General features: G+C 45.3%; 1 protein-coding gene across 1 annotated transcript in view; it reads right to left on the reverse strand.

Moving 5' to 3' along the window:
* Positions 1-24,839, reverse strand: part of LOC135385688 (acetylcholine receptor subunit alpha-like) — a 341,733-nt gene that overhangs the window by 21,158 nt on the left and 295,736 nt on the right. The window contains exons 5-6 of the mRNA XM_064615150.1: positions 8,905-9,085; positions 3,623-4,522 (exon numbers count right to left, since the gene is read on the reverse strand). Coding sequence (XP_064471220.1) covers positions 3,623-4,522; positions 8,905-9,085 — 1,081 coding nt within the window. The remainder of the gene's footprint in view (positions 1-3,622; positions 4,523-8,904; positions 9,086-24,839) is intronic.

Here is a 24,839-nt window from a genome sequence, read left to right on the forward strand (position 1 = left end):
GATGCGAAATAAGCGGTGCATGAATGGCTGCGCACACGCCCAAAAGGCTTCTCCACTAGAACACAAGTGCTTCGCAAACGATGGTGCACCTGCATGGGGGACTATGCAGAAAAATGGTACATTGTTCCCCAGAATATTCATTTCCATTTACGTGAATAAGTTATTTAAGGTCAGTTATTAACCACCATCATAAATGAATTGCGCAATATTCGTAAAAAATACATTATCCTTCAGTATATGTGATGCCTGAATGGCAAGTGAATAAAAGAAATGATAAGGAAAACTTCTGCAGGTGCCACGCTTTTTCCCACGTTTTCAATTTGATGTAAAGTAGCGGTAGCGGAGACAAAGATCGGCGCTCTCCGTATTTCTAGCGAAGGTACCTTCTCTTCTACCAATTTGAAATATCGCAGGGTCGCTTGGTACGTTGCGCGATGTCGGCCGCGTTAGACCGGTAATCATCTTTGCCATGTGCCATCATTGAGATCATTGCTTGGTCGTTGGTAAAGCGTAAATGTCGCAGTTTGTGAAAAAAAGTTGTTGTCTTAGCCTCTGCAATTTGCGTTACACTTGAACAAAACGTGGGCGTCGAGCACTGACATTGAAGGGATCAAGAGATTCGGCCATATTGATTCTCGTTAAGCAGATGACCGTTCGCAAACCCCTCACAGGTGTAACGTCTGGAAACGGGGTAGTTGGTATTGATTCATGTGATACGCGCAGCATAAACGGACACCACAGGACACAGGCGATAGCACAACTGCGAGTCGCAGTTGTGCTATGCTTACCACATAGACCCTCACATACCCTGGCTGAGCTTACCACATAGACCCTAACTGGATGGTACAGACGCCTACCATGACGTCACGGGTGAGTCACTTTTCATAGTCTCTGTACTGATTTTCCACGCGTCTATAACTGTTCACATGCATGCCCATAACCGTCTTTTTCTGTTGTTTATCCGGTAGGCATTTGCGAATATTCAAATTTTTCGAATACCGAAGCAAATAATTCTATATTTGATTCAATTTCCGAATCGAATACGGAGTTCTGAAAACTTGCTTGGTTTCTAGCTTTTTTTCTACAAAATGATAGCGTTAAAAAATATCGATAAAACCTCAGGCAAGTGACAATCAGTCTGCAAAGTTTAAAGCGCCAGAGACGTCATCTTCTATGTTGGTGAAATGATCGAAATGTGTAACCTTTGCTAAATTCACCCTGTATGTTTGAATTTCGAATCGAATCGATGTTTCTTCGAGACCGAATATATTCGAATACTTCCGAAGGTGCACACTTAAGGCCGAAAACGGCACAAGAGATGGTATAAAAGAAAGTGAGCGATCATTATAATAGTATGATTATATTGAGTAAATACTATATTGTCGCATGTTTATATCCGTACATGTACAACATGTGTATCCGGGTCGCATTCGATTCGGTTTCATAACTATCCGCTTCGTAATCGGTAATTGGAGTAGATTTACACATAAGGTGTGCCAGCCTAGTGCGGCTTCATATTCACTTCGGGTATATATATACTATATATATTCCCACGTGCCTACCATCTTGCGTAACTTTCATCTCTTTAGCAATATTCTCTTCCGCATCCTGACTGGTGTGGCAACTCGAACGTGAGATGACTACAATGATTTCCCAATTCCGCGAAGGACATTGCGACTGTTTTCACTGCGCAAAATTGAGTAAATGCATAAGACTGCATACCTACGCAGATTCGTACGTGCAATCTGAAAAATTCGATGTAATCGCTCGGGACAGCCGCGAGCCGAAGCGTCTCGTTAACTACATCAAACATTCTTTTGAGTTTGAGTGTAACAAAAAAAGAAAAGAAAAGAGAAAGAAAAAAAAAAAACACACAGTTGAAAAGAAAAAAAAAGAGGGAGTTTGAATACGACACCAGACGAATTCTGCTACTGCCACAATGAACCCCTGAATGCCTGAACCCCCCACAAAAAAAAAAAAAAAAAGGAAAAGAAAGAAACGGAAATCATCATTCCTTTCTCTCCCCGAACTGCATATGCACATGCCTATTTGTATCCCATAGAGGTGCACGGAATGGCGCCAACCTAAATCGGGAACGATGAACTCCGTCGATACATGCCTAGCCACGCGGTCCTCAAAGACTGTTCCCATATCACAAATGAATATATCAAGTTTACAAGTGTCGACAACGCTGCACCTTCGTTTGTAGCACAGCCCCTCGTACATGCTGAGACCAGCTTTTCCGGGTGTAAACTTCTTCTCAGTTGCAATATGATTACGAGTTACGGCTTGTGTACACATCGAGAGGAGGGCGCCGTCGACGCACAATATGCTACAAACGTGTTATCAAAGAGCAGTGGTAGCACGCTCAAATCATTCCTTCATGTGTCATGGTGTAAAGCGGGAAAATGTCCCCCTTAAATGCGGCTCCGACTTCACATGTATGCCCACTTGACCTAACCAACATGGCTGTCAAAGTCCATTGTTGCCAGATATATGAACAATTTTGCATATCCCCGATTGCATTTGAAATATAAAAAGGGCGTATTTAGTTTAAAAGAAAATTCATGCACCAAAGACGTATTCAATAGGGAAGGATTTTGTTAAGGATAGCTCAAAGCTACCCGCGACGTTCTATTGTTTTATTGTCTCTCCAAAATAGCGTCCTGCTCCACACAGGGTTAGAATGCTGCTCCTATACTTCCACTTCTAACAGTTTGGATGCCGCTCCGATACGACTATCCATCTCACACGTTCGTACACCCCACACTAACTTCGTCACTTAGCATCCTACTTCTGACGACAAAACATCCCGCAGAGTGCGCAGAACGCAAGGCGCCACCTATGCGGTTGCTCGGGGCCTATAGCAGCAGCGGAGACTGTATTGCGCGTGTGTGCGGAGGGGAATGGCGGCATTATGGGCCGTACGAAGTGTACTCTTTTGAAGAGCTTCGGGCACGTCACGTTGCATAAGCACGGGAGAGACACGTCAAAGCTGCAGCTATAGAAACCCCGCAGGAGACCCCGCATTAGCGACAGGCGAGCGCAAATATACAGCTCTGTCTGTGTATTGTCATCAAGCAGGAGAACTATATACCTATGAACTATGAAGGAACAATTATGGAACTACCTTAACAGCTCTGTCGCTGTCGTTGATTTGATGCCACTGTAACTTGCATTATATCTGCCATTTTTTAACTCATTACTCAGTACAATGCGTGCATCAAGCAAGTGCAAATGCAGTGCATTAAATAAATAAATAAATAAATCAACGTCCAAACAACAACTTTATTTAAAGTTCAATATAAAGTTGTCCAATATATAAAGTCAACGTCCAATATCGATGTGAAATTGTTGCCATCTCGAAAAGAACCTTATTACACCAAATATGTACAGAGGATTGTGATTTTCCTTTCATGTTTCAACTCCTTTGCTCACTGCGTAACGACTACTCTGTGTTCAAAATTGTGATATCCATAATCTAGTTCCATTAGGCCTTTCCAGACAGTCGCCAGACGGTAAGGGACAGGAAGATTCCTACATCACAGAGGGGAGATTGGCTATTTAAGGACGACGTTGCTTCGTCTGGACAAGGAAAATATATATTTGAACAATTTCTTACCTCAAGCTCATCCTCGTAGCGACGTGCATGCTCAGCAATGAAATGCACGGACTCCATCGCTTTCTGAAGCTCAGGGCAAAAGTGCAACCTCCTCGCAGTATGACAAGCAGGCGGCGGAGGTGAAGGCCTCCCCGTTGGAAAAGGAGGAATGGTATCATCTGTCGGTTGTCTTCGATGCGGCCTTGCTCCATGAACCTGGCAGGCCGGATCATGGTACATCCTTTCCTCATGCACCGGAGAAGCCTGGAAGCTGTGTTCCCTCGTCGGCGTAGCACTCTCTCCGGACGAGGCTTCACGAAACTCCGTCCCGTTGCAGGTTCGCACTAAGACTTTTGGAGGTGGTCCCTGGTCGACGGGTCGCCGCATGAGCAGCAACCGCGGCAGTGCACGTAGAAACACACGTTTCACCCAAGGGGCCATACGATGCGTGGAAGACGTTCGGAAGTGCACATTGAGAACGATCACAGTCACGCAGATGGAAAGCGTCACTAGGATCATCGTAAATAGAAGGTATTTTCCTAACAGGGGCACCACAAGCGATGCCGGTGGAATGATCTCTGCGAGCAGCAAGAAGAACACAGTGAGAGACAAGAGGATGGATATGCTCAACGCAACTTTCTCTCCGCTGTCAGATGGCAGGTAGAAGACCAGGACCGTCAAGAAGGAAATGCCCATGCATGGGATGATGAGGTTGACGGTGTAGAAGAGTGTCTTGCGGCGCATGCTGATGTTGAAGGTGATGTCGATGTAGGGCTGCTCACAGCAGGTGTAATATTTTTCGTGTCGCACGGCTGGCACTTGTAAGATATCCCACTCGACACTGAGGTAGAACTCCGTGAGGTCGATCCCAATCTCAACGAGGCTCTGATTGGCCACCTCGTCCATGTGGCGAAGGTCCACCTGTCAAAAGCATGGTAGCCCAGGCTCAGCGTCTGGAAACAGTGTAAGCAAAAGAAACCCGAACTGCAGTCGGAGTCACCAAAGGGATGTTTACAAGGGTCGGTGAGAATGCTTAGCGGTCCTGCCATCGGGAACGGTTACAAAAAATAGCAGTGAGCGCTTTGTCGGGCAAGTCCTATACGAGACATTCCTAGCGGACCACCATCGAAGGAGTGTGCGAGCGGTGCGGGTACGCATTACGTAATCTCTATTATGATAGTGATAGTAACTGTTGTTGCAGCCAATGCAGCCGCAAAACGCGACGCACAACGCGCGTCACAACGTGTCGCACACTCCCTTCATGGCGCCTATGGAAAGCATCGGATTGTCACGTATACACATACCGTCAGAGACTTCGAATGTAAAAAGAATCCTGCTGCATAAACTATATTTATGATTGCTGAAGGCTAAGGACGTCGACAGCAGCACCAATTGAAGGTCTGATTAAATCAACACGGGGAACAACAACAACAAATGCATTATGATTATGACACGGAGTATCTGATTTTCCCAAAATAATGTATAAAGACCGTTACGTATTCTTCATGGACTACGTTTAGAGGTTTCAGGGAAAAAAAAAAGCTTCTTGTAAACCTGTAGCAATTTGTGATCGCGCAGGAGGAGGAAAGTTTCTCATGTCATGTTTGTATTTTTAAACAAAGAGAACGTGTCATTTATCATTGTTTATATGATACCTTCCCATGCACCAAAATGTATGTAACAATCACGACAATGGCGTTGTCAGTGCAGCCCTATTTTATTCGCCCCTGAGTATAGTTGCTCTTTCTCATACCCTTCAGAATTCATTTAGCTTTCAGCCAAAGTAATTGACCAATGTTTGATGCCTGGGTTACTCAACCAACACAAATCAGCGAGAAGTCAGCGAATCGTATCACGTTAAGGGGAGGGGTATGTTTATTATGCAAAAAAAGAAAAAAAAAAGAGAGCAGAAGATGAGAAGGGAAAGGTTAGCCTGCGCTACGAACCCTACACTCTTAAAAATGAACTTCACCACATAGCACGCTCCTAGCCAACCATCATCCCGAATGACAACGTTCTTGCCCCTGATTTGTTGAAAACGGGAGGAGGAGCCTATTTTGTGCCATTATGCACGGCACCAAATAGGCTCCTCCTCCCGTTTTCAACAAATCTAGGGTGAGAACGTTGTCATTCGGCATGATGGTTGGCTAGGAGCGTGCTATGTGGTGAAGTTCATTTTTAAGAGTGTAGGAAATCCAACGTCGTCTTTGAGAGCGCCATCTTCTACACTCACACTCGGAATCTTAAATTATTCTAAATGCTTCATTGTGCTCCAATTCGTTAGGTCTACACTCTTAAAAATGAACTTCACCGCATAGCACGTTCCTAGCCAACCACCATCTTAAATGATATCGTTATCTGCCCTGATTTGTTGAAAACGGGAGGCGTACGCCTTTTCTGTGACACTTATGCTGTTCATAATTGTCACAGAAAAGGCGTACGCCTCCCGTTTTCAACAAATCAGGGCAGATAACGATATCATTCCAGATGATGGTTGGCTAGGAGCGTCCTACACTCTTAAAAATGAACTTCACCTCATAGCACGCTCCCAGCCAACCACCACCTCGAATGATATCGTTATCTGACACGATTTGTTGAAAACGGGAGGTGTACACCTTTTTTGTGACAATTATGAACAGCACAAGTGTCACAAAAGGGCGTACGCCTCTCGTTTTCAACAAATCAGGGCAGATAACGATATCATTTGAGAGTGTGGTTGGCTAAGAGCGTGCTATGCGGTGAAGTTCATTTTTAAGAGTTTATGCGGTGAAGTTCATTTTTAAGAGTGTAGGTTTACCATCATTTCGTGGTTTAGCACTAACGGTTTTCACGGTGAACGCTTGCAGTTTCGTGTCGTGCTGGTTTCGATTGCAAGCAGTAATGAGAAACGTGACACCAAAATGCCAACGGAATCCCTGAGAGAGAAACACAGGAACGATGAAGATATACTTGGCTGGCGGGTTCACGTAGAGCGCGTAAATCTCGCCTGAACTGCATCTTCGTGCTGAATTTGTATGTGTGTGTACCGAATCTCGAACGCGGGACGTGTTTCCTCCAGGATACTCTCTTGGATGTTTGTTTTTCGCTCATGGTACATGACTAGATATTGCACTTAAGTCAATTTGACTTCATTCTTTTTCGTTTCCTTCATGTGGGTGACTGAATTTCTGTCTGTGTAGGGGAGGATTTTCTTCGACATAGAAGTTGATGTTAGTTGTGACTTGCGCGTTCGATGTGAGTTCGAACCCTATAGGGTTCCAATGTCTTGGTTCGACACAATACAGAGTTTTAGTGCATCCTACGCTATCACCTTTGCGTACGTAAGGGATAGCGTGGTGGTTCCGCGCAATGCGCGATGCACTTTTTATGGTTTACGCGTGCGTAGAACCACCAGCGCTATCCCTTGCGTACGCAAAGGCGATAGCGTACGATGCACTAAAACCTTCTAATGACATGCGGGGAGTTCGGTCATGAATTATTTTTTAATTGCCTGAGAAAGTACGTTTCACGCATATTTCACGAGGTCAAAGAATCAATCTGCTTCATTCGGCTACAAACGACGGCCTTAGCTTACTGTACAACTTTTATAACGAGCTGGTCGGAACTGTCCTAAATGGTCATGGCCACTCATCCGTCACAGGCGAATGCCTCCTTCGAGGTAAAGTGTCGTTGTATTCCCTGTACTTCCGAGCTTAAAATCTGTCTTAAGGGGTAGTGACCTGGCTCATTACACCATTCACGCAAAAGTATCCAGGGATCAAGAATTATTTTTCTACGTGTCGTACTTCGCGAGGTAGAATGCCCTTTACGTCTTTTTTGGCTCACTTTTCCTTCCAAAATAAATAGACAACCCCTCCCCCCACTTCTTTGATACGAAAGAGAACCTTGCCCTTCTCCAACCCTCGAACAGTCCTTCCCTTTCGGACATCGGTTCGCAACCACGACGGGACTGCGTATGGATAGGTTATCGATGGCCTACCTTTCGTTACAACTTTCGCTTTTGTCAACACGCCACCGGTCTTGTTCTTTAACATGCCCTTTCTGGCTTCTTATCAGGTCCAACGGATTCTCAGTCCCATCTGCTACTTACATATGGTGTTTGCGTTGTCATGTTTGGCTACCGCGGGCATAACGTTAGTACGCGATCATCAACACATGCGGTGTCCCCTGTCTTGGATTCGTCGATATTACCTATAGTACCAGGGCATAGTGCACACAAATAGCAAATGCAGATTAATTGTCTCTAAGAATTTGCGGCTGTGCACGGATTTTCGTTAAGCTCTATGTTGTTACCGATTTATTCAGGGCGCCACGTGCTAAACTTCGTTAGTTACACCATCGTGTATTTTAAAGGAGAAGACGTCGTTACTCGTAAGCAGTTGTCTCACAATTGATGACTTCACAAAATCTCGGAGATAACGTGTAGCCTATAACTTTTAGAACACTTTCAGGCTCAAAATCAAGGACCGTAGCTTGTCTTTTCGGATATGGCTTTGTAGTTAGGCTCGGTTCTCTCGCTAACAGACGCGTTGCCATAATGCTCACGCTTCTTTCGGGAGGAAAGCGTAAGCAGGGTTCGAAACTGTCAGCAAGCAAAGAAGGCGACGTTCTGACGAAAGTGACTTCGCGAGTTCCCGAGGAAGGTAACGGGAGAGGTGGAAGGAAAGCGGCGTTCAAAAATTTGGGCGAAATTAAGTATTCTCTAGAAGAGCAAAAGCAGCAGCCCTAATTCGACTTTGCATTTAGGGCCAAGGGAGCAAGCGCGTGTTTGACAGAGCTGCGAGGACGACCTCAAAATATAGCCGTCTTTTTTTTTTTTCGTGGGCCATTTTCTCGCGCTGTAGTGGTTCGATCCTTTTTCCAGAAAAGGCAATGGCATCAACTCACCATAAAACGAAGACATACTGTCATTGCGCCGCACTTCTGTCGTTCATAATTAAATACTTCATCAGTGAAAAATTAATGCGGACGACGCCCCAGGAGGCAGCCAGTACAGCCGTAAGGGAGCCCACTTCACCTAGAATATCTCGCCATTGATTGTAATTAAAAAAACAAACAAAAAAAACAGGCATTTCCCAATTTTATAAAATTCCGTCCATAGCTCGGTATAAACACATCATCATCGTTACGCAGTGGCACCACGCCCAAATCATGATACTTGTTTAATGACTGCACAGATATGAAAATCAGTGCAGTGTCTGTGCGGGACTTAGAATCTTGTCATGAAATGCTTTCCAAGAGCGTTTTGATTGCAGAACGGGGACACACGGTGTTAGAATGCAAGTACTGATTAGTGCGCTCACCTTGAAGCCGTCGTAAGTCCAGGAGCCGAATTTCATAAGGCAGGTCTGCTCATCAAAAGGGAAGTATTCCACGTCGATTTCGCAAGAGCTCTTGTAAATAGCTGGAGGCTTCCACTGGATCCGACCCTCGTAGGACAATTGCGCCTTGGTCGAAAGAGTCACTTCAAAGTTGCCATCCGCACTACGAGTGTGGAAACCGCAATGAATAAAGGTAACTTTACCTGTACTGCGCAGTTTTTACAAAATGTAAAGCTTTAAAAAAAGTGAGCGCTCTATATAAAAGCAGTCCGAGAGAAATGACCAAAAATTCAGTGTAGCTCTCTCTGTTGTTGGGGACCACGAAGTTTTGGGGCTTATAATTTACATGGGTGATTTTCAATTGAGTTTAAAGAATCACTCTTATTTTATTAATTTAAGTAAGCAATGCCAGACAACCAATTAAATATTTATTTGATTAAATAAATAAATTAATTTAAACCTACACGATACCGCAATGCCAAAACGTTACATGAACATTTTTAAGTGCCAGCCACATAAACGATCAGAATGACGTAAATTCTGCGGCGTATCGACAGCTGCGTGCGAGGGAGAATTCAGAGCAACCCGAACCGACATGATGTTGGTGTTGATGTCGGTGAAAGAAACAATAGGGAGAGATTGAAGTGGTCATGCGACAAATTCGGCTACTCCTACAAACACCCCACCCCCATACACACACACATACAAAAAGGGAAGAAAAGCAGGAAAGAGAAAAAAACTCGCCGCTTTCGCGATAAACACCGGCAAAAGGCTAAATCATTGGTTACGGTAGCGCACAATGAATCACGATATCGTAATAGGCTGACTCCAATGCACTGCTCGGCATGAATGTCACAAGCGCTGACAAGGCAGCAAATCCCTTGTCAGGTGGCCAAGGATCCAGCACTTTTACAAGGCCAAAGTTGCGGTTGTCCGTATCTAGATGTAGATTGGTTGTAATTGGTACATGACTACAAGTAATTTGGAGGGAACAAAACATAGAGACGAAGGCATGACACAGGCTCCTCCAAGGCTTAAAGAGACGAGAAGCCTGTGTCACCTCTTCGTCTCTGTCTTGTTCGCTCCAAATTACTTGTAGTAACCCGAAGCGCCTTTCTGTAAAATACGAGAACCGGCTCCGTTGGGTCAGTTGGCAGCGTGTCCGCCTGATCCCCAAGGCTGTGGGTTCAAACACGGCCGAGGACGCCATCAAGGTGGTGTCAGGACACGCTTGCTGGACTTGCTTGGAGTCTTCCACGTGCTGAGATTTCGGCGCTCGTTAAAGGTGGTGTCCGCAACGCGGTGGTGGTTCATGCATAACGCTGAAGATACATAGGCGTTAACAAGGATCCTCAACGTACTTTCGATCAGTTCAAAAAGAATGCGTAGTATAAAACGGCGTTTAATGTCCGCGTAACAAAATTACGGCAGATATCACTGAGCAGAAACTATCTTCGAAATGCGGTACCATTTATGACATAATTGTGGAGACGGAACATGCCCGCAATGAGCTCATAAATGCTGTCACATTTCATCGACAATCTGCGCAGCGCTTTCTGCAGTAATTTTGTTAACATCTTTCAACTTCGGTATCAGTTTTATCCCACACCCTCGCAGTAAAATACTTGATTTGCAAATGAGTCCTTGTACTGTTGACTAATAATAATAATAATAATAGTAATAATAATTCGGGGCTTTACGTCGCGAGACAACGGTGATAATAGGCGACGCCACAGTGGTCGGGTCTGTGGATTAACTTCGCCCACCTGAGGGTTCTTTAACGTGCGCCGAAATCTCGACACACGGCACACCACATTTAACGTCCCTCGTGGGAGCAGACCTCGGCAAAACTCACTCATGAGCGCGCTCACTCATGCTCACTCACGCCTAATTCGGCTAATGAACTGAGCGTGAGTGAGCGATCCGAGAGCTGAGTAGGCGGTGAGTGAGCGTGAGTGAGCGGGCCGAGAACTGAGCGAGCTGTGAGTGAGCATGAGTGAGCGGGCCGAGAAGTGAATGGGTAGTGATTGAGCGTGAGTGAGCACGCCAAGAGCTGAGCGGGCACTGAGTGAGTGAGCGTGAGTGCGCACTGAGTGAACGTGAGCGCGCGATTCGAGAGTTGAGCGGCCAGTGACTGAGCGTGAATGCGCGAGTCTGGAGCTGAGTGGCCAGTGACTGAGTGAGCGCGAGGGAGAGCGCGTGGGTTGTTCGAGGAGCGTGCAAACTGAGCAAGGTAGACAATAACTGCTGGTAGGAAGGAAGAACAGACTCCGCCTGAACGCATCCAAGTTTTGTTTCGGTTTGAATGTTTCGATCATTAAATAAATAATTAATCAATTAAACATTGAAACAATTAATACGGTGAAGCATTAAGAATTTTTGTGGATCTGTCTGGCGAATGACGAAACATCGTGGGGCATACCAAACTTCTGCCAAATGGATCTCAGATATACTATATAAATGGAAAGAAAATATGCAAAAGTACGTACAGGTATACAGGGTGCTTCACGAAAATCCCCCAGCTGAATAATTCGTGAGCAGGTGGCGCCATCGAAGAAATTTCTTTTTGGAAGTAAATTCTTTTTCAAAAATATTGCAAGAAAAAGACCGCGTCGACACTTAGAGAGCTGAGCGGACGGTGCAGTGAGCGTGAGTGAGCGAGCTGAGAACTGGGCGGGTGGTGAATGAACTTGAGTGAGCCAGCCAAGAGCTGAGCGGACGGTGAGTGAGCGTGAACGAGCGAGGCGAGAGTTTAGCGGAAGGTGAGTGAGCGAGCTGAGAACTGGGCGGGTGGTGAGTGAACTTGACTGAGCTAGCCGAGAGCTGAGCGGACGGTGAGTGGGCGTGAATGAGCGAACCGAGAGCTGAGCAGACGGTGAGTGAGCGAGCCGAGAACTGGGTGGGTGGTGAGTGAACTTGAGTGAGCGAAAGTCAAAACTGCCGAGGTCTGCGTGGGAGACGGCCTGTCTGAGCAACTTGTTTCCTTCCACCAAGTTGCCACTGTCCTCGGCCTGGTTTGAACCCACGATCTTGGGATCAGTAGGCGAACAGTACAGCAGACTACTGCGATAACAGCACGAGCGCTAGACTCACCCAGCCGATGCGATGCACTCATATTAATAATAATTAAGAATACGTGGATTTACGTCGCGAGCCAACTGTGATCGCACTCATATTTCGGAAGAATAAGCAGCCATCGTGATGTCGCGCAAGGAGCACCGCATATTTTACACCGGCAAAATGCGTACCCCTCTTGCCTTTATGCGGATGGGAATATGTTGGCAAGCGCTAAAACGAAATGCAAACAGAGTCACATGACCTCAAAACGATGTTGGCCGGCTTACGATGGCCGGCGTATAGGACAGCCCCATGATTCGGACTGTCGCGCCAGCGATCAGGGAATCGTTTCGTTTCCCTACGATCTGCGGTGGTCATATGTTGGCGAACGCCACTCGTATGAACGAGTAACACGAATCGCAACATCTGCAAGAATTCTATAACATCACATCTACAACATCTGCAAAGTACATCTACAAGGATTCATACGCACACAGAGAAAACAAAAACAACAACATATGTATATATTCGGAAAATCACAACGACGACGTTCCACTCTCGGCATCCGTCAAGTTAAAATCCCGTACTAAAATTAAGTCAATCAAAATTTGACAAACAAGAAGAACCGTACTGTGGCCTCGTGACATGAGACATGCGCGTAAGCTCGCTGATTGACATCATGGCGTGGTGTGCAACAAATCATCATCTTTTCGAGGTATGCACGTGGCAGAAACGGGATGCTGTATTAACACATCTCGCACGTATTAGTACGTCTTAGAGCACATGACGGCCATTACAAAGTAATAATAATAATAATGATAATTGAATAATTGAGTTTTTATTGGCAGTATATAAAAATTATACATAACACAGGCCCGCCTAAACCGATTGGTTTGTGGGCAGAGCCCCGCGGTCAAGTGGCAACACACAAACTGAATAAAATTCCAAGCAAACAAAGTAGTAAAATGATCTAGATAGTAAAATTATCAGCTCGATTCAAAACATCATTATATTTCAAAGAAAGTAGTGGTTGTTTAATATCTCTGATCGTCTCAAAGTTTAAAACATCCTGAGGTAAGAAATGGTCCACACATAATGCCAACGATAATCCTTTCCATAATTTGTGTAGATTCTAGGAACATAATATAAATCTGAACATCTAGTGGCGTACCAACTTGAGCGATAATTCTTAAATTCCTGTGACCAATAATGCTTTAGTATAACCGTTCTGGCAAAAAGTTCCCTCAAATTTGGCAAGCCATGTAGCTTGAAGAGGTCGACTGTTTCTAAACATGGCCCGAGCAACCGTCCGTAAGACATACATTTCAGAGATGCACGGAGAATACGGTCAATTCTGTCACTCAAAAATCTAGAACAGTTAAAATACAAGGTGACACCGTAACGTAAATGCGAATAACCGAGAGATTGCAAGATTAACCGTCGTACAGGGTAAGGCGTGAAAGTTCTAACATTATACAGAAGACAAGCGACCGAGCGTAATTTCCTTGCAAGGCTCGAAAGGTGAGTATTGCACTTCATGTCCGAATCTAGATGAATGCCCAGATGCTTAATAGAAGAGACATACTGCAGCGAAATGCAATCACAATCACAACATTCCGACCCATGCAGATATACAGGCAAATTGCAAGAAATTTGCTTCTTTTATCTTTTTTCACCCTTTGCGTTCTATTCTGTAGATATGAGTGAAACCAATTGTAAAAGGGTCCTCTAAGTCCGATAGCTTCCAATTTTCTCAAGAGCTGAGCGTGATTGATAACATCGAACGCTTTCGATAAGTCGACTGATAGCGCTACCGTAACGATGTTATTATCCAAAGCCTTGTAAACATGGTCACATAAGTCTTCCAATAACGATATAGTACCTTTAGCTTTTACAAAACCATACTGATTCTCCGAAAGAAAGGAATTAGCAATTCTACACACATGTTTTTCCATTATTTGAGAAATTAATAATAATAATAATTGTATTTTCCCATTCAATACACACTAGCAAAGTACAGCAGGCCCGCCTAAGCCGAAAGACTTGTGGCAGTCAAGCGACATTCACGGGAAGTTCTACTCAAACAATACAGAGCACAAGTCACTTCGTACACTACTCGCAATTGAACTGCTTATGTAATTGTTTCTTGACCTTGAATCAATCAGTAAAAAATCTGGAGAGAGCTGGTTAAACAGACGTGGAGAGAGAGAGAGAAATACATGATGACGATGATATGGGGATGACTTCCGCTCATTGAGCAGAATGCTACCCCCCACAGACGTGGAACATAGCACATTCTTCGGCAAAACCCGTACTTCGTAAAGGAAAAAGGTACAATAATTTAAAAGGTTGTTTTCGCGTAGGGCGGGTAACCTCTGCAGAGAATCTGAAGCGTGACAACCAAAGGTGCTTAAGGAGAGTGCAATAATTAAAGAGGTTAGCAAAAGAGGGGAACTGAAGATCACGAAATAAATCCCCGAATGACCCGCAAGACAGTTTTTATAGGCTACACTTTTCAGACAGCTACGCAAGAGAGAATTAATTTTAGTTCTCCACGATTCACTACAATGGCCAAACAACGTTATCCCATACCGTAGCAGCTATACCCCACGTTTTCTGGGACACCCTGTATACAGGGTGTCCCAGAACGTGTCATTGAATTATAATAAAAAAACTACGCCACCTAGAATCATGCGGTCAACAGCATTTGTTCTTATTAGGTTTTTGCCACCTCCTAATGTGAATGTCATGTACTCCAAGTTTAATTATGTAAATATTTGCGAACTGAACTCGGAAATTTGCCAAGTATAAAGGTCACTTTTTTACCCCACCAATATGAAGAGCGTGCCGAATTCACTCAAATTCATGATAATTCACAGTGCTATTCACGAGCTATCCCATCGGAAAAAATAGCCGAATATCATGCTTTTCGGAGCACCGGACCATAGCGCGTGATGACTTTTTGAGCGCAATCGCTCTCAATGCGACGAAAGGAGGTTCCGAAGCCAGCCCACAGAGTGATAGTAGAAAAAGTAACGGTTCCTAAAATTGGGAGAGGGAAAGCATTATCCCAGCATTATCTTTTCCTTTTCTTTTCTTCTTTTTCTTTCTTCTTTTCCTTTTCTTTTCTTTTTCTTTCTTCTTTTCCTTTTCTTTTCTTCTTTTTCTTTCTTCTTTTCCTTTTCTTTTCATTTCTTCTCCTTTCCTTTTCCTTTGCTTTCTTCTTCTCCTTTTCTTCCCTTTTATTTTCTTATTTTTCTTTTCGTCCCCTTTTCTTTCCTTCCCCTTCCCTTGCCTTTTCTTTTGTTTGGAATAGCAAGCCGACCTTCGTCTTGCTGACCTTTCCTTTCTTTTTCTTAATAAACATATTTCCCCCCCCCCCCCCCCCAGCGAAAGTCGGACGTGATAAGCCGTGCCTGTTTTATCTCTTTCTGGGATGTCGGGAGGGCTTTCCAACCTCCTTTCGTCGGACTGACAAAGATTGCGCTGAAAAATTCATCGTGCGCTATTCTGTGCGACCTCCGAAGAGCATGATGTTCGGCTATTTTTTCCGATAGAATAGCTCCTGAATATCCCTGTCAATTATCATTAATTTGACTAAATTAGACACGCTCTTCACATTGGTGGGGTAAAAAAGTGACCTTTACTAGGCAAATTTCCGACTTAAGCTCGCAAGAGTTTACATAATTAAACTTACGTTACACGGCATTCACATGAGGAGGTGGCAAAAATCCAGTAAGAACAAATGCCATTGATCGCATGACTCTAGGTGGTGTAGTTTTTTTACTATAAGTCAATGACACGTTTTCTGGGACACCCTGTATAACGATGTTCACGATAACCGCGGTTTGGTCGGGGAACGGAAGTTAAGCGTAACTGCGGTTAAAACTGCCCGTGTGACCAGCGTGCCCATGGATAGTGATCCACAAATTAAGCGGGAAACTTCCTTCCTCATCGGCACGACATGTATGTGTTGTTGTTGATAAAGGTTATTCAAAACAGGTCCATCGAGAACAGACATGAAACGGAGTCGAATTAAATTCGCACATCCATCTACTTTTTTGCTACATTTGGTGACCACAATGACAACATGCGCAACATTGTGCCTGATAAATGCTCCTCCATCAGCGTTGGACAAATCCTGTTGATCCAATCCCCATCGCATTCAGCTGGGACTGCACAGCACGTCGGAGAATAAAGGGTGCGAACTTTCCTCTGAAGCGTGCTTTGCCTAGCACATACAATAGCATAGGGGAGAAGCGCAACTTACAAACTCATCGGTGTCGAAGCAGCGCACCGATCGATCCGCAACCACTTTGTCCCATAGTTGGCAAGTAGCCCTTCGACCTGCATAGCTTATGCCTCAGCGATTTGTAGTGCTTTCTGGAGACAACAAAGCCCATCGCTTTATCGCCTTATCTCGTGCAAGCCAGGAGCAGATGCAATGGATAATACCTCAGTAGTCAGACTCCGAGCCTGAATGTGTGCTTCCTTCTACCGGCATTGTAGCTCGCTGGTGCACATGCACCTACATCCCCCGACATTAAGGAGCAGGCTTGTCCCGAAAGTGAGATTGTGTGAGCATAAGCTTGTCTCAAGAAAGGTACGTAATTGTGTTGCCTTCAACGTAATGCAGTAGGGAGCAGAGGTGGGCATCCTCACGAGGACAGATGGAGATGAGCGTGTCTTCATCCTCACCTAACGCACATTGGGGTGAGGTGAGGTGAAGAAATCTAACCCATAAATGAATTGAGGTGAGGCAAGGAAAAATTCGCAAAAGGAAGATGGAGGTGAGACGAGGTCAGGAAAATTTGTCGAGAGAAAGGTTGAGGTGAGGTGAGAAAAAATATCCGGAACGTTTGAGATTCGAATTTCCATTTTTTGCACGGCGATCTTGAGGAGCACTTGCCAATCGATATTGCTGCTTTGTTCCTAATGACGGTTATCTATCGCCTCAAGCTTCTGACGTGAATATGCGTCTTTAAAGCCGGCACCATGCTGAGTGGTATCCTGGAAACCTCAGCGACTCGAAAACTGTCACCCGGAAAATACAAGGTAAATGGTTAAGCTGTACAGCACCGTTTGATGCCCGGCCCCTTGGATGGTTGGAAGGTGACGACAAAACGCGGGTAAAGTTTAGAAGTCAAAACGATGACTCAGCCTGCGCCGGATCGTCATGGAGAACGTATGTATCACGCTTGCATTGCGAAAGTGTAAGGTTATTGTCATCTTGTGTTGACTATCATACAGGCTACAATTTCACACAATTAGCGGTGAAGTGCAAGCATTATCAACTCGTCCTCAAAACCCACAATACATACGTTCTACCTTCTTTTTCCTTTTCAAATGTCCCCTCCTCGTCTTCGTCGAGCTGGACGTTACATCAGTGAAAATATTAAGGTCACTAGATCAGAATGTTTACGTCTCGCTATTAAATGCAACAACATACTTTAAAAATAGAACGGTTCTGCCTGTGAGCAATGCAGAGCGTTGCCGATCGTCCGAGGACAAAGTCGAACGGGAAGCACAGCAAGAAGTAGGATTAGAGCCTCCGTCCAATTCGGGGTTGACATGTATACGTGGGTGAATGCGCAGTTGCTTCGAAGGCAGAGGCTCCGGTGACGAGCAGCGCCGTCCGCATTTTTTTGTGACTGTCGTTACAGTTCCCACGCGAGACGTATTCATGGAAAAGCCTCGCGATAGCGAGTGCAGATCCCGACTGCTACTTACCCCGAAATTTGCTTTCCATGATTGTGCTAGACACATGCATGTGCTAGACACAAGTAATACGAGTAGACAAGACATTAGTGCTTCTCGAAAAACACTGCCACCATTCTTGTGCTCATTTCAGATTCAATTATACCCCACCAACTCGCGTTTACGCAGTACTGCATCGGGTTCTTGCATGCATGAAGTTCTTTCGTCAAAAAAGTCAATAACATAACAGAATTATTTGCACCTCTTACTCTTCGTCGTCTGCCGATCTGCGAGGTGAGGAAAAAGTGTAATGGAAAATGTTGAGATGAGGTGAGGCGACGAAAACGGTTTAGAAAGGAGGTTGAGGTGAGGTGAGGTTAGGCATCATCTTTAGGAAAAAGGTTGAGGGAGATGAAGCGAGAAAATTATTTCAAGAATATATGGTGAGGTGAGGTGAGAAAACTTTCCAGAAAAAAATGAGGTGAGGTGAGGAAATTCTTCCAAGAATATGGTGAGGTGAGGTGCGGAAAAGCATCCGGGACGAAAAGTGAGGTTGGGGCAAATATCAATATTAAATATCAGGTTGGGGCAAACTCTCTGGTAGGGAGTGTCTAGAAAATAGCTCTTACGAAGAGCAACAGCTGCGTGAGACGTCAAGTGTAGTTGCGATGTTGCTCCGTTCGATCGAGGAATGGATGCAACTGTAAGCCAGGTTGCCTTTACAATAATGAGTGATTGATTGATAGATAAAAGAAAAAAATAATCACTATAATGACTTTATAATTTTACAACGCGCTATTGATCCATTCTTATCAAACTGAAGTGATTCCCCCCGCTGATTTCTTACCACTACCGCTTTCGTACCGGGAAAAAATTTACGGGGCTCTTCCCGTTGAAGAGGTTCACGAGTTTTTGGGGGTAGAACCTACTGTTGTTGCTCTTGATGTAATTAATTCATTATTCTTACGTAAGTAATTGATTTACTGGCGAATTAGTCAATAATTACAAAACTGGAGGCATAGCCGAGTGGCTAAAAGCGCGCTCGTTGGTGATATAGCCAAGGTCGTGCTGAATGCTGGGAGGTGATGGGTTCGAATCCTACCACCGGCTGTGCTGTCTGAAGGTTTCCCGTGGGTTTTCTTGTAAACTTTCCAGATGAATGTCTGCACAGTTCCCCCTGAAGTCGGCCCAGGACACGTACTATCCCCACCCTGTCCCCCATACCTTCCTGCTATCCTCTCTCTACCTGTCCACGTCCGTACGCCGCTCATGGACGCAGTTGCCTCGCGGCGCTAACCGAGAAGCAAAACAAAAGTACAAAGTTGAATTAATTGCATTAATATAATTAATTTAACACTACACCAAACTGTGACGTCAAATTGTTACATGAAAGATCTGATCCGTATAAAGGATCGGAAGGATGTGAACTCTACGTGGCAAAATTTCACGGCTATGTCCCATTTCGCATAGCTTGAGGCATCTTGAACAGATGTTTCCTTGTATTGTAACTGAAAAGAATCACCGAATCTTACGCCTGATCATGAAAACACATGAACCCGATTCCATCTGTACACTGAACACATTCGGCGAGTGCGAATTTTATCTGGACTTGCAAAACAATGAGGTCAAGGAAGTCATATTGTTGAGTCGTCAGGAAATTCCCTCGCGACTCACCTGTTCCCGTCGGTATCGCTTACATACACTTAATGAAATTCCAAAACTAAACTGCAACGGGCAGCAAACTAAACTAAAAAAAAAATAATAAAAGGCAAGGGAAGAAGAACGCTGCGAAATCGCTGCTTCCTGGCGCAGGAAATATTTTAAGAATGCAAAAGAGGTTCGCGATATTCGTCTCTCTCGTACCATTTAATATCGCGACCACAACAAAATTCGCGGAAGATGCAAGAACCCATAAAGCAATAAAGCACTCAAAAGTATGGACAATAAAATAGCGCTTCCTTTCGTCCGGGTCAACAAAAGAAGCTTTCCAAGAAGATGAAGGTTTAGTGGAAGTGCATGCTTAAGCCTTACGTTGGTGGCATTTGGAATTTGTCCTCTATAGGTGAAGGAGCGAATAGCTGCTGGCACTTCTTACTTCCCAAGCGCATAAAAATGGGTCATTGAATAGCATAGTTTGCCTGTAACGTACTGTAAACGTATTGTTATTGATTTTCGCGAATCGCTCTCATTTAGTGGCTTGCAAAGTTAGTTCAGCCGCTCATAGCCACAGTTGCGTCGCAGTGCTAACACGGAATAAAAAAAAAGTTAGTTCAGAAAAGTTCACAACGTTTGTGTAAGTATCACAGGTGAAATACAATCACCGCCTATTTACATGAGGGTGGCCTGCTACTATGCCGTCGGGACGACTTTCTTGTTTTATTTATTTCCTTTGTTACGCCGTGCGCTCGTACGCACAGTCTGGAGTTATACCATTCTGGCTAGAAAGTCGTGAACAGCTTCACTCGGGAGTTAGCAACCTCGACTATGTTGGCACACATGCAGAGGGAAATTCTGTTTCACCAGTCATTAGCAATTGTCTTTCAAGATAATGCATCACCTCACTTCCAACGGGAGGCAATCATAAGGACGAAACTCATAAGGCAGAATTATCAGAAGGCCGAAAACCAGAATACCGAAAAATGAAAACGCCGAACAATCAGAAGGCCGAAAATTCAGAAAACCGAACTATCAGAAGTCCGAAAAATGAGAAAACCGAATTATCGAAAGGCCGAAAAATAAGGAACCCATGATACGAAAACTGTTATTCCAACTGCGATAACAAAGGTAGCTCTACAAATCAAGTAGGATAGACTTGTTGTGAATTAATACAGCAAATAAATTATTTCACCGAACTTCGCGTTAATAACGTAACAGATAAATTAATGATGATGAATGAAAGGGGAAAAGTATACATATGAACCACTGTGTTATTGTATGTGTTTATTGTACGCAATGGCAATAAGTTAAATGAAAAATTACGAGCTATGCTATGACATTTTACCAGTTCCCTATCATCAGCTCTGACTCGAAACCGCGGCCTTTCGATAAGTAGGGTGAGTAGCCGAGTGAATGACCTGGGACAACTGATGACCATTCTGGAAGAAATCATATATGTGCTCCTGTGTCAGGGGACAAGCGTGGTCATTATACAGTTCTTGAAATAGAACGGTACAGAAAGTTGCAGGCGAAGCAAAAAAAAAGAAAAAAAAAGAAAAAAAAACCTTACAGATCTTGTCATAGAGATCCTAAGTAGGGATAAATTAACGATGGTCATTAACTGGATTTAAGTTTATTCTGTAGAGCAAGCGATTCAGACGGTTGCTTGTTCAAATCACGTTCATGTTGTAGATTTTTTTATTTTTTGTCTAGCCAGTCTATTTCCGAGCACCAAATGCTACGCATTCCAATTATTCGATTTCTAATACAAGAGCCGTGAAACTTCTTTATAATCTTATGACAAGAACAGTCCCATTCAGGGTCTTCTGTCTCTTTGGCCTACCCATTTTCGGTCTTCTGACAGTTCGGCATTATGATTTTTCGGCCTTTTGACTTTCTGCCTTCTGATAGTAGGCAAGCTTCTGGTTCTGTTCACAGCGATAGCGGAACAAGCTCTTGGAAGGCCCGATGTAGAGACACCATACAGTCTAGGCAGTGGTGCTCCGTGGTGATGTTGGTTGACCGTGTTGGAAGTGGAAGCATATCTGATCGATATCTGATATTTTGGTTCGAGGTGTTTCTTTATCACCGACGCTTTCTAGGCGTTGTATCGTTGAGTAGTAACCCCAGCGACAACAGCGTAGTGAGCAGTCTGCTTCTTTCCGCTTTAGCAGTGATGTTGAAGGAAGATCGAGGTAGGACACCTCTGCTGAGGGGTCCCGTCCAATACAACATAAGTCTTGCCGCCGGATGATCAGGCACATTTGCGATACGTAACACCTATCGCAGAGCTATGGTTTTCGCAATATACGAGGGGCGTTCAAGTCAAACCAGCACTTCATTTTTCGCAAAAGTAAAATGAACTTATAGGCGAGAAAGTAGTTTTATTTTTCCACGTAATCTCCAGCTGCACTAATGCACTTGTCCCAGCGTTTCACGAGGGCTTGGATGCCAGCAGCGTAGAAATCCTTACCGGCGCGTAGCAACCATAGTCGGACCGCAATCTTGACCTCGTCGTCGCAGCTGGGCCCCCAAGGAACACCTTCAGTGGCCAGAAGAGATGGAAACCGCTGGGGGCGAGGTCTGGACTGTAAGGGGGATGTGGCAGCAACTCCCAGCCAAGTTCCTGTAGGGTGCGTGTCGTGAGATGTGCGGTATGCAGGCGTGCATTGTCCTGTAGGAGGAGGACTCCTTTGGTGATGATGCCCGGCCGATTTTGCTTCAGCGCCTTATGCACACCCCTGAGAATCTGGCAGTAATATGCACTATTGATCGCACTATATGCACTATTGATATCGAGACATGTTATCCGTCGGTTCTTGAGGATCCGGCGCTCCACAAGTTGGATGTTCTCAGGAACTCTGATACTAGGCTCTGAGCCGTCCCGACTGGGGTCGTCCTGCACTGATGTACGGCCGTCTCGGAACCATTTGCACCACGGCTAACTAAGTGTATCGTGGCCATACTGAGCCTGAAGTCTTCTGTGAATTTCAGATGACTTTGCGCCTTCATTCACGAGAAACTTCATGGCAATTCGCTGTTCGATGTGCGCGCTCACCTCGTTGTCGGCCATCTTGTCCAGCACGTGTCTTCTGTTTTGCACAAACTTTGGACCACCACGTGGTGAACCCGGAGGCCTGTCGCGTGTGAAAATGACCAAAAAGAAGTAGCGCGAGTCATTTGTACACCCAAGGGACAGAAAGTCCCGGTTTGACTCGGACACCCCTCGTATTTCGGGCAAACTCCATCCACCCCGTAAAGTTGGGCAATGAAGATATTGATGTGCTACGTATAGTGTGCCTTACCAGTCGAGAAGAACTTGATGAGGGCTCAGTGTAGTGAACGGACAACAGATCTCCTGGGAACGCTCACGTGCGCAAGGTGCCACAGTCGCGCGGTAAAGACTCCCCGTATCAGGTACGCCTTTTCTCTGTATGAGAGTTCGAACGTTATTCGCATGTATTTAATTTCGCGATTCCAGGGCAGTTTCCTTTCGTGGGATCAACGTCAAGCTGTGTTAGACGTCCGGTTGGTACGTGCTTTCGAGGGTTTTTCCCGTCGATCTCAAAAGTTCTTGCTACATGACATGTCGGTAAAAAAGTTCACTAAATGGTATGCCACATGTGTCAAAGCTATGCTCGGCGAGAACTGTTCTCCTTGCGAAGTCAAGGTCAGCGGCTCTCGAAGAGGTGCAAATGAAATGCGAGTCTGCAAGCTGCTATGAACTATCGTATCACGAGCGGTCCTACCTGGTGCGTAGTGTTCTGCTCGGGCGCGTGTGGCATCTCAGTCATGTTTCTAATGCCCCACACGCTGCTGTGACGCGCATCCATTCATGCCTCTCGTCGTTCTTCTGGAAGAAGCGAAGGGGACCGGTCTCGCGAATCATGCTTTCGTTCCCGCAGTCTGCTGGCGGAGTCAACCTTCCCGATGTTGGGCTGATGAACCGGGGCATTGCGCTCAGCACCACACTGCGAATTCTCAATGCGGCGGACTCTCCAACTAAAGTCTTGCTCGGCCTCTGGTGGGACGCTCTCCAACATGGTCATCGTGCAGCTCCTCACCGATTTCACGCGGCGGTTCGGGCTTACTATCAGAAGGTCTCGTCTCTGCTCCCCGCTGCTTCCAGTTTGCAATCCACTTCGCCTTCAACGATGACCAAACTAGTTTTGCTGGACTCTGCCGCAACCACTGAGAGCCTTAGAAGACGGGTGAACTATGCTTCAGGCATCTCTTGGACATCGTTCGTCGGCCCGTGGCTTCCTGGTCAACCGCGCGGCATCATTTGGTCCTTTGCCTGGCGGATACTTCCCACACGCGACCGGCTGCATGCGTGGGACATCACATCAACGGAGGCCTGCCCGTACTGCGGCAGGGCAGAAACAAACTACCACGTACTATTCGAGTGCCGCATTTCCCGCACCTTCTGGCACTTGGTTAGACGTTGCACGCATGTCCTTTGTCCCGTGCAGTGTGATCAAAGGTGCCCAAACAGGCTGAGTGTGCTATTCACTGCGTGTGGCGCTGCAGTGTTGTGGAAGGCCCGTTGCAAGGCTGTTGCTCAACGGCGGCGGAACATCCCCGTTTTCCTGCTGGTTCGTCAATTGCGCATTCTCGTGTCTAATAGCTTGCAACAAGAACTCTTTGCACTCGGCGGCGACGAGTTTCTGCAGCGGTGGCGGTTCCACCCTTCGCTTTCGGTGCAAGGGGGCTCCGTGTCTGTCCGAGGTGTCCCTCCGTGAACAGTACCCCTCCCATCACTCATCATTCCCATCACTCGTGTCATGCTCCATCGAATGTAAATAGTGCATATCCCTCTTGTATCATGAAGCGTAGCAATGTATATATCGCCCCTCATAGCCTCATAAATTGTAAATATTGTTTTGAGGCGCTGTCCATGTACTGACCGTTCCACGTCGTATTAAATTTTTCTACAACATCAAACCCATTCATGCTGCGTGGTTGACTGCAGTCTTCCAGGAAATCTCTGTGCGTGACGCTGCTATTTGTTTCCAGGACCGTCGGACAAATGTGGAAATCATCAGTACCTTTTGTTGCTTTGTGACAACTTAACTGACAGGGTGTATCTGGTCAATGTATCAAGGCAATGCGTCAATCTATCAAGGTACTATGCCTCTTTGTTCGCGAGTACAATTTTTCGCGATTTACTAGTAGTCGCGAAATTCAGGAAAATTAATAGTTCGCGAATAAAAATACGTTTACGTATTCGACACGACAGCTGTTGAAACCCTGTTGCTATGGTAGGTGTTGGCAAAGCTGTACGGTAATTTGTGTGGTACCACGGAAGGTGTTGAGGACATAATGCAAGCGCCGTTGAATGAGAACAAGAGTTTGCGGCGGTGCATAGACAGATATCGTCAGCAATGTGGTATACTGACATTTTCCTTCCAGTGCAGCTTCTCAGACAGGCCATGACCGTATTACACAAAAGTAATACAACAACACCTCCATACTACATCTCCTGTGTGCACCAGGAGTTCCATCGC

This window comes from Ornithodoros turicata, chromosome 2, assembly GCF_037126465.1.
Source record: "Ornithodoros turicata isolate Travis chromosome 2, ASM3712646v1, whole genome shotgun sequence".
In the NCBI taxonomy this organism is placed as follows: domain Eukaryota; kingdom Metazoa; phylum Arthropoda; class Arachnida; order Ixodida; family Argasidae; genus Ornithodoros; species Ornithodoros turicata.